Raw genomic sequence first — 10,410 nt, forward strand, 5'->3', positions numbered from 1 at the left:
TGCCGGGCCGGGCCGGGCCGGGCTGAGCATCCCCGGCGGCTCCCGAGGGGCGGCCCGGGTCCCCGAGAGGGGAGCAGCGTCGGGCCCTGACCCCCCGCGCCCTTGGATGCAGTGGGTCGGATCGCCGTGTGGCTGAGGGCTGGTGCTTCAACACAGTAGCCCAAAGGCGGGAGGGGCAAAAAAAAATTTCAAACGGCCCTCAGAAATGCCGAAAAGGCAGGGAACTTATTGAATTAATAACGAGATGTGTCACACCAACACGCCCGGCGCGGGGGCCTGCGGCACTCTTTCCGTCGATCCATCGCTCCCATTTCTGTCGCTGTGCGAGCCTGCCCCGACACTCATTCTCGCAACCTCGCACACGCTTCGGGCTCAATTAGCGCCTGTCTGAGCCCCGCGTTACACACCAACGAGACCTCCGCTAAAAATGTCGATGATATTTTGAAAGGCGCTAATGCCTGTGAGGGAATGTGGATCGCAGCCCTCTTCTGCAGGCTGCCTTCTCAATGTGCTAACACTTGAACCACATTGATATCTCCCCGTTCTCGATTTTATAAGTCAGCTTTAGCGCCGAACAACGGGGCTTGGCTCTGCAATGAGTTGCCTGCAGCCTGTAGGGCCCTGGGATCTTACCTAGAGCATCCGAAAGCCCCTTTTCCCTGGGTACCAGCCTCTGCTCACACGTGAACCTCTGCCTGTTGATTGTATTTATATGTGTGCATGTATATATTTACACACACGCACACACACACATATATATATACATATATATACATATATATATATATATGTGTGTGTGTGTGTGTGTGTGTGTGTATACACACACCTGGACGGAGATCAAAATAAACTTTTAGGGAATACCTAATAAAAAGTGAGCACTGTCTCTCCCTAGAGGAAAGAAAAGGTGAGCTGCAGAAAAACAAATTGTTGACTTAGTAAAATAAGTTCTGCAGGGTGATATAAAGTATTTATTTTTGTTGTCGCATTTACACCCACTCCTTTTGGCCGCAGCTCTGTTTCCCTCCAGGTCTGGGGAGGTACATGGCATTCACCTCTCCGTTTTCCAGTTTCTTAGCTTTCCTGAAAAGAAGAATAAAGAATTATAATTTTTTTCCTTCTAAAGCTCAGCAAATAAATATTTTGTGTATCCACAAATAGGTTGTACCATCGCATCATCTGAATGAACAAATTACGGTATGCGGCTGTGCATTTCTAGTAAAATCTCCTGTATTCTGTTTACATTATACCATTTCTGTTTGTAATTATTTTATTTTAATTTTATGTCACTTTTAACACAAGCCAGACCGGTTTTCCCTCCGTGTTTTGTACACAATGCTCTCTTTCTCGATAAGATGTTCTGTCCTATCTTTTCGCTTTTTTCTTTTAAAAAATGTTTATAGTTCCCCAAGAGCAATTCTCCAATATTTCACTCTTGCATTTTAAGGACTTGTCCCTGTCTTGCTTTATTTGTTTGTGTGAAATTTAGTTTGAAAGGAGATCAGAGAGAGCAGGAGGGGTTTGTAATAAGAGAATGACCAAGTGACCTAAAGGCTGATTATATGTCATTAACTGGAGACTTGGTGTATCCAAATTACCAAAAAGACCTCACTCAGCCAGATCAATTACACCGAGATACGCATATAGGAACTGCCGCACGGGCTGATGCTGGCTTGCAACAAGTGTGCAGCCGACATTTGTGGGACTCAGCTGCTGAATTTTCGGACGAGCCCGTGTGCAGCAGCCGAGCCCGGGCAGGCGGGAGCGGGCGCAGCACTGCGGGCATGCGGAGCGAGGGACACCGGCAGGACCACAGCGACATTTTGGGGAGTGTAGTTAGGGCCAAATTGCGGCTAATTTTCACTGCTCCAGAGGGATTTTTCTCCTAAGCCAAGCGAGGTTACCTTTGATCTATGAAGGCTCCTTAAACCCCAGCCTCGTTAAATGGAGACTTTCCATGAAGAATGACAATAGAAGTGTTGATTTTTGTTAACCTAAACACAAAACGATGCCAGCCTAGCCTTCTCCTTCCTCCGCCGTCTGAACTTCAGATGCTGGAAGACCAAATATTCGTTAATGAAGGCAATTACATTCGCGAGCTATTTCATCAGAGTCGAGCTCGAGAGCAAATTGAGATGTTATTTCCCGGGAATACAAACAAATATTAAGCGGGGAAATAGCGTGTTTGTCTGTTTGCGTGTTTGTGTTTATACACACTCGTGCATGTGTAGGAGATGCACATAACAATTCCAATAAATAGAGACACACTGTGTTCACTGCAGAATTTTGTAAGGTCTTTATTACTATTCTTCTGACTTAGAAGGGCTCTTGGTTGGAACTCGTTATGTTTTCCTTTTCTTTCCCTGATTCCTGTCCAGGGTCTAAATGCAACTCTGGATGCTCAGTCACAAATATAAGCAATCCTCCAATAATTGCTTGCACATGCAGTGGTAAAACACGTAGGGTCCCGCGCTTACTGCCAATCATTGCAACTTACGAAATGGTCAGTGTCTTAGTGTCTTGGTGTCTTGTTTTTTTCTCATCCCTGGTCTTCTTTTTTCTTTTTTTCTTTTTTTTTCTTTTTTTCTTTTTTACTTTTTTTCTTTTTTTCTTTTTTTCTTTTTTTTTTCTTTTTTTCTTTTTTCTTTTTTCCTATTCTTTTTTTTTTAATTTTATTTTAATACACAACGGCTGAGAGATTATCATGCCTGAAATATGTGGGCGTTCTTTACCGATAATAGTAACGTAAACCAGGGTTCCTTCACCTCCAAGGGCAGCGATTAATTCGGGCCTGCTGGGCCCGATCCCGCCCTCTGCCCAGGGCGTTGAAATACAGGTTGTGTGAGCACAAGAGAGGGTGCAAGCCAGGCCCATTAGGCACAAGTCCTTTTCATTAACCCGCACTGACAGGTTGACCTCCAAATCATATTTCTCCTTGCCTCTTTTCAAAAAATCCCTTTTCTTGCATGTTTGTGCTCTTTCACGAACTACTAAGCGAGGCCCCAGATATATAGGATGCATGGCATCCCTGGGACACGGGATGCTCCAGCATCCCGGAATCCACCTTTTCTGATACCCCCTTTTCTGATACGCTTGGTCCCGGGTCAATGACATCATGCACTCTATAAATTCAAACCCGTCTCGGCTTTTTAAGCCATGCACCGGGCAGCTGAGCGATGCGGTGGGCAGCGGGGGAAAGGGAGAATCGGCACCCCGGTGCTCAGGGAGCTGCGGAAGGGAGAGACGCCGAGGGATTTGCACGGCCAGGGCAGGGCCTCAAAAGCAAAGGACGGGGTGTCCTTGGGGTGCTTCCGTGTGTCTGATTATTTCTCGGCTTTAATGAAAATTGTGGAGGGAGATCCCGGTGCTGCTGCACGGAGCAGGGATGGGTATGTCTGGCGTCGGTACCGGGCACCTCAGCGGTGCCTGTGGCGCTCGCTGCTGCCCCGTCCCCGCCGGTTTCGGGCGCTCCTCAAAAGGAAGGTGCGCTCCAGCAGCAATGAGCGGGCTCGCTGCCCAGGCACCGGGGAGGCGCCTCTCTGCCCCTGGCCTGCTCCTCACAGGCCTGGCCCAGCACAGCGTTCCCAGGTCAGCCAGCCCGGGAGTCCCCAGCAGATGTGGCTTTCCGACCACCCAGCGTCGGCATCTCTTCCCCGTTTCCATACGGTTTTCCCCGGCTGATTCGGAGAAATTAGCTTAATTTGCAATTTAGCTTAATTCACACAAGCCCAGAGGGGGAGGAGGGGGGAGCGCGGCTCTATTGTTCTGTTATCCCAGCTCCCACCCCGCTCCCGGCCCGGAGGAGAGGAGTGACCTGGCGATAAGCGGCCCGGCGGCGGCGGCGGAGCGCCGGGCCAGGGCAGGGCAGGGCAGGGGCTGCCCCGGTGGCGGGAGCGGAGCGGGTCCCGGCCCCGCCGCCCCGGCCAGGGCTCCGGCCCCGCTCCCGGGCACACACCGGGGACAAGGGCAGCCCCTTCCTTCTTCCCGGCCCCGCCAGGGCTCCGGCCCCGCTCCCGGGCACACACCGGGGACAAGGGCAGCCCCTTCCTCCTTCCCGGCCCCGCCGAGGGCGGCAGAGCTGGAGGGGCGAGAACGCAGGGCGCAGCTAACGATACAGTCCCGATCCCGAAAAAATAAAAGAAAATAAATTCTAAACAGCGGGTAGAGGAAGACAAAACCAGCCTCGGCACAGTCTCCACCGAAATTTCTTTATTATAGAGAGCTAGGAGAGTCCTGTTTGGCAGCAGAATCCAAATAAATCGCCGGCTAACATGCAACTATTTTGGCAGGGAAATAAAGTGACATAAGACTAAGGTTTCTTTTTCTTTTCTGTTTTTTTTTTTCCCTTTCTTTTTTTCCTTTTTTTTTTTTTTTTAACCATATGATTTGTGCACGAAAAAAAATCTAATCAAATCGATAAGTGCAAGATTGGTATAAATGATGGTACTTTTAGTGGACTTTGAGCATAGTATCGGGAAAGATACTTTGAGATGCAGCGTTTTTCAACGTTTTTCCCATCATGGGTTGTGGTCTTTTCCAAACAGAAAAGGCTACAACCCATGATGGGAAATCCTGAGCATTTAAAAACTGAGGGAGGACAAGAGAGTTGCATTTGCTCTGAAACCTGCTTAATAAAACTCATAAATAACTGCTGGGATAAGAGGGAAATATATATATAAGATCCTGCTGGGTGCTTTATCTAGAGATCCTCTTTCTCCAAAGTTAATTAAGCAATCACGACTCTAGCTTTGGAGACTGGTGTTCTGATCGATATCTCCTATGTATTTTATTACTTTTTCTCTGTCTCATGTTTTCCGTTTCCTTCATCATTGGAGATGCTATCAGAGCGGCCGTAGTGTCTTGTCACAGAGCCTGTCACAATGGCAGTCTAACCTGCAGTGTGTCGCAAAGCTCGTACACAAGCAGGGAAAGTGTAAAGAAACACACGCCCGTTTGCAAGCCAGTATAACTTTCCGGTCTCGACAAGGTCCAGTTCTTCTTCCCATCAGGAATATATAGCAGCAAAACAAAGCTGGAGAACGGCTGCAGGGACGGGGTGGGTTTCCAGGCTGCGCCCTGCAGACATATCATCCCAAACGGCGGGGACACTCTGCCTGGCCGCTCCAGGGCTCTGCCTGCACGGTCTGCCCACGGCCTTCCTTACATTTAAAAATCCACACTGCAGACACGTCTTTTCCTCGGGATAACACAATATATACACGTGTGCTAGTGCATATATAGATACAGATATCCATCAGCTGGCTACAAGCATGTGTGTGTACGTATAAGATATATGTGTATATACATCAATTCTACATCTGGACTAGTTTTTCACTTTCGTACTCAGTTTACACCCAGACGCTCACGCATATGTGTATACGCTTATAAAAACCTACGCCTGCATGTGTGTGCTCCGTGCGCGCCTCCCCTCTGGGTCCGGCTCTGCGCTCCCCGTCCTGCCGAACCAGCACTGTCCCTCGCCTTTAGCATTCCCCCGAGGAAGCAGCCCCGCATAGGGCAGCAGGCTGCTTCCTGGCTGCCGGCCTCACCCGCGGGGACCGTCCCTGCCTGCAGGGCATTCCCGGCCGGGAGCCGGCAGACCCACCCGCAAAGCCTCCGGTCCCAACAAGCGGTCCCGTACCAAGCCGCCCTCTCACGCCGGGACCGCCCGAGCTCAGCCCGCCTCCTCTCCCCGGGCATCGAGCTGATTTTCGCCTTCTTCCCAGCACCCAGCGCTTCCCCCGAGGTACCCCCGCAGCCTCTGCCGAGGGACCGAAGAGCGCCTTAAGCTGCTGCAGAAATTGGACCACAGTTCTTGCTGCCTTCTTTCGCAGACTCCTCCATCTCTATCTTTCTCCTTCTTTAATTTATGACCTCTCAGCTCTTGTTGACACAGTTTTCCACACTGCCTATATTGCAGAACTGCATTACAATATACGCCGAATCAGCCCAGGCGTCAGCCAGCGCAAATAAGAGTGGGTATTTGGTATTTCGCAGCTATTTAGTAATGCTCGGCTCCATCTGAGGATGACAACAAATGCACCTCGCCTCCGACTTATCCGTGAGTTACAGCTTGAGATCCATTTTTCTTTTGTAATATCTTCAAGCTTACTAAAGCAAAGCACCTAAATAGCTACAGGAGATTTCCTCCTTGGCCTGGACTCTATGCAAACATTTAACTACTCCCTTTCGATAACTAAACCTCCTTTCCGCAGATGCTGGTCTTTTTTATTGCAGAAGCAGGAATGCTGAGAAATATTTATATATTTGTTAGTAAAAAGCTAGAAAATTAGCTCGAAACATGCTGTAAAAAATATTCGGTTACTTACCGATCATACCAGCTCAAGAAGCATGAGACCGATGTCAGGAGATTTTTGAGCCACTCGCGTGAAGGCTGGTGGAGGTGCACAGGCAGTAAGCTGGAAAAGAATCAGTTACAGTCGGGCTTATTGTTAATGTCTCAAAACAATTCTCTCAGAGCCACCCCCGTCCAAGCCCCGAGCGCTCCCTGCCCCGGCCAGCCGGGTCGCCAGCCGGGTCGCCAGCCGGGTGACAGGCGAGGCAGAGCCGCTCCGCCGCCCTCCTCACGGAAACAGTGATCCCGTGGTGTGCATTAACCAGCGATACGGGCAGGAGCCGGAGCGCTGCTGGGCATGCCTGCAGCAGCCGGGCACCGATCAAGTGCCCTCCGAGCTGGTTTAATTTGTTCCTCTACCGGACCGGCACAAAACCCTTTGCCAAAGCAACCTCAGAGCCCATTCACATAGACTTTTGCCAATAAACTTCTGGGATCCATACTGTACCTGGTTTGAGATTATCCGATATTTAAGTTTTAACGAGTTTGTAGGGGGGTTTTGTTGTTAGGGTTTTTTTAATTTTTTTTTTAATGCAGATTTTACTGTAAGGCATCTGCTAAACACTTGCATTAACCTCTGCCTCCATGATAATTTTTCCCCCCTTGTTTTAATTACATTAGGGATGCGGAGGGGCAGCCAATCCTAAAAGAGGAGCTCGGCAATTAGCAGAGCGAACATCAAAAAGTTTTATTGCGGAGGGCGGCGGGCTCCGCCCCCGCCCCGGCCATTGGCGGCCGCCGCTTCTGACGACATATATTAACCCGAGCGGCCCTAAACATGTAGCTGTACATGGAGATCTGGCCGGGGAGCCCTGCCAGTGCCCCGCGCCGCGCCGAGCCCCGCCGCCGCCCGCCGCCCGCCGCCGCCGCGCCCGGCCGAGCGGAGCGGAGCGGATGCCCCAGAGGAGCGCCGGGGCGCTGAGCAGCGCGGCGCGGCGGGCAGAGATGCGAGCGCCCGCCCAGCACTGACGGCCCCGCCGCCGCGCAGGGCAGAGCCAGCGCCGCCCGCCCCGAGCCGGGGGCGCATGGAGGGGGGCCGCGTGTAAGTACCACCCGGCCGGGCCGCGGCGGACTTGGCGAGAGCGGAGGGAAGCAAGAGGCGAGGAAGATCCCAGGCTGGGAAGCCAAGCCATTTTTGTTTTGGTCGACATCTCTCCGTAGTTTTCTTCTTTTTTTTTTTTTCCTTTTTTTTTTTTTTTTTTTTTTTTTTTCTGTGCTCGCTTCCTCGAAGACCCGGCCCCGGGCGAGGAGGAGGAGGAGGTGGAGGCACAACGCATGAGCGGCGGCGGCGGCGCCCGGGGAGGGGGGATCGCTCGGGCACCCGCGGGGACTCTGCAGCAGCGCCCTATGGAGAGGCAGCGGGCAGCGGGGCAGTGCTGAGGGGTGAGCGGCGGGCAGCATCTCCCGCCGCTGCGACGGGGTGGGGGGCGGGCGGGGACGGGAAGCCTTTGTTTTGGGGCCCGGGGGGGCGGGGTGGGGTGCTCTAGGAAGCGGGGATGAGTCTAGTGGGCGGCTTCCCCCACCACCCGGTGGTGCACCATGAGGGCTACCCTTTCGCTGCCGCCGCCGCCGCCGCCGCCGCCGCCACCCGCTGCGGCCACGAGGAGAACCCCTACTTCCACGGCTGGCTCATCAGCAGCCACCCGGAGATGTCCCCCCCCGACTACAGCATGGCTCTGTCCTACAGCCCCGAGTACGCCAACGGGGCGCCGGGCATGGACCACTCCCATTACGGGGGGGTGCCGCCCGGGAACGGCCCGCCCGGGCTCGGGGGGCCCCGGCCGGTGAAACGCAGGGGCACGGCGAACCGCAAGGAGCGGCGCAGGACTCAGAGCATCAACAGCGCCTTCGCGGAGCTGAGGGAGTGCATTCCCAACGTGCCCGCAGACACCAAGCTCTCCAAGATCAAAACCCTCCGTCTGGCCACCAGCTACATCGCCTACCTCATGGACCTGCTGGCGAAGGACGACCAGAACGGGGAGGCGGAGGCTTTCAAGGCTGAGATCAAGAAGACAGACGTGAAGGAAGAGAAGAGGAAGAAAGAGCTGGTCAGTGCCTCGGAGCGGTTCGGGGCGGGACGGGGCGGGGGAGCCGCGCAGGGGAGGCTTCTCGGTCGCCCTTCGGCGCCCCGTGCGAGCGCACCCTGCTCCTCGCAGGGCAGAGCCGCCGGGGAATGTCCATGGGGGACACCTCGGTCCCACCGGCCCCTGGCCGTAGCTGCGGGCCTAAAGCGGGACCGTGCACAGCCGGGAGCGGCCGTCGGCGTCAGGATCCGACCCGGAGGCTGAGAGCAGCAGCGGGGAAAAGGCGGCCGCAGTAGGGCACCGCGGGGAGACTATTCTCGGGCTGCTGCTTGTCCCGTATCCCAAACTCTGATCTCGCAGGAGGCAAGCCTCTGCTCTCTTAAATGGAAATGTGGAGGCATGATTACCTGTTAAGCCCAGCCCGGCTTTTAGCCTTCGGCAAGTCCGAGGTTCGCAGCGAGAGGCTTTCCTGCCTCTGCACTCCGCGCTTCAGCCTTTTCGATTTTTAACGGGAGGGTTGGTTTAGGCCCGGCAGCGCAAGCCCAATTCCGTGCAGGCCCCGTGTCGTGCTCGCGGGTGACTGATTCCCGCATATGTTACCGGCTTTGCCCCGGTACGTGCCCAGCTTCTCCCCGCACTCAGGGAGAGCCTGGTTTAGGGGAGGCCTTATCGCAATCCCCGTGGATGTCTGGCTCTTCTCAGCCTCCAGCCCCGCGCTCCGGCCGCGGCAGAGCAGCGGGGTGGCGCGGAGCGTGAACTGGCCCGCCTCGGGCCCGGCGGCGGCTTCTCCCGCGGCGGGGTGCCGTGGATGGAGATCCCCATGATGCCTCTCGAAGCCCGCAGATGGGCTAGGGTCTCCTCGTAGGTTTCGATGTAGAAGCAGAGCAGATGCGACCTAGAAAGGGGAGGAATATATCTAACCTTTTTTTCTCTCCTCTCCCCCTTCTGTTTCTCTCTCTCCCCTCGCATCCTGTCTCCCCAGAACGAAATCTTGAAAAGCACAGTTAGCAGCAACGATAAGAAAACCAAAGGGAGGACTGGCTGGCCGCAGCATGTCTGGGCTTTGGAGCTCAAGCAGTGAGCACGGCAGGACTGGAGGAGCCGTCCTCTTAGTCTCGGTAGTGAGCGCTCCTCTGAGGACTCTTTGTATTTGGAATAATCCAGTTTATTTATGTGCAATTTCTCCCCCAACCCCCCAAAATGTGGATATTTGAAGGAGAGGGAAAAAGCATTCCATATATGAAGAGGAAACTCCAGCTTGGTAAGGGGTAAAGTCTCTAAATGTTTCGTGAATGTTAATTGCTCTGTATAAAACACGTGGGGAAAACAGAACCGTAGAAAAGGAAAAAAAAATCCCTCCCTGGCATTAGTGTGTATGTGAAGTGTATCTTTAATACTTGGCCTTTTGGATATAAATATTCATGGGATTATAAAGCTATATTTCAACAGAAGCAGTTGCACCAATGTTTCGATTGACTCGGTATTTAGTGTTGTAATTTTGTTGTGGTCGTTCAGTATTTGAAGATGTTTTCAACAGTTATTGGTTATGTGCACTTCCGTCCGTAAGGGAAAAAGTGGAATCTAATTAATATTGAAGGTGTAAACGTTGTAAGTACTCAATAAACCACTGTGTGTGTTTTTTACAAAACAAAAGAAAAAAAAAGAAAAAGGAAAAAAAAAAGAAAATCCAAATCTTTTTATGTTTTATACCTCAAAATGTTTTGAATAGCAGCGTTGTTTATGGCCTTTTTTTTCATAATATTTAAAATATTCGGAAGTAAACTAAATTATAAAGATGGCTCCTAATTTTATTTTTAAGCAAGTGACTGAATGAAAGGAGGGCTAGAGGGAGGGATCTCTCAGCCCCCCGTGAGTGTTGAACAGAACCCGGCAGTTCATCCGAATAGGAATTCCTTGCGGTGGTGTTCTCCATGCAGGGGACCCACTGCGAGCGGGAAGCGGACACGGGCGCAAACGGCGGCGGCTCGGGAGCGGCGGAGCCGCGTGGTTTCCGTGCGCGGAGCGCGGGCGGCA

The 10,410-nt window shown here is 52.7% G+C and overlaps 1 protein-coding gene and 1 long non-coding RNA gene across 2 annotated transcripts; one reads left to right on the plus strand and one right to left on the minus strand.

Annotated features, from left to right (window-relative positions):
• Positions 1-948: 948 nt before the first annotated feature.
• Positions 949-6,928, minus strand: LOC135446495 (uncharacterized). The gene is made up of 4 exons (XR_010439826.1): positions 6,801-6,928; positions 6,327-6,416; positions 1,902-2,051; positions 949-1,080 (listed from the first exon to the last, which is right to left on the minus strand). It is a non-coding gene; the product is annotated as an uncharacterized LOC135446495 (long non-coding RNA).
• Positions 6,929-7,848: 920 nt separating this feature from the next.
• On the plus strand, positions 7,849-10,158 carry HAND2 (heart and neural crest derivatives expressed 2). Its single transcript, XM_064712238.1, has 2 exons — positions 7,849-8,400; positions 9,359-10,158. The coding sequence occupies exons 1-2, from the start codon at positions 7,849-7,851 to the stop codon at positions 9,455-9,457; spliced, it is 651 nt and encodes a 216-aa protein (XP_064568308.1). The 3' UTR covers positions 9,458-10,158.
• The last annotated feature ends 252 nt before the right edge of the window (positions 10,159-10,410 follow it).

The sequence above is a fragment of the Zonotrichia leucophrys genome, chromosome 4, assembly GCF_028769735.1.
Source record: "Zonotrichia leucophrys gambelii isolate GWCS_2022_RI chromosome 4, RI_Zleu_2.0, whole genome shotgun sequence".
NCBI classification, from domain to species: Eukaryota; Metazoa; Chordata; class Aves; order Passeriformes; family Passerellidae; genus Zonotrichia; species Zonotrichia leucophrys.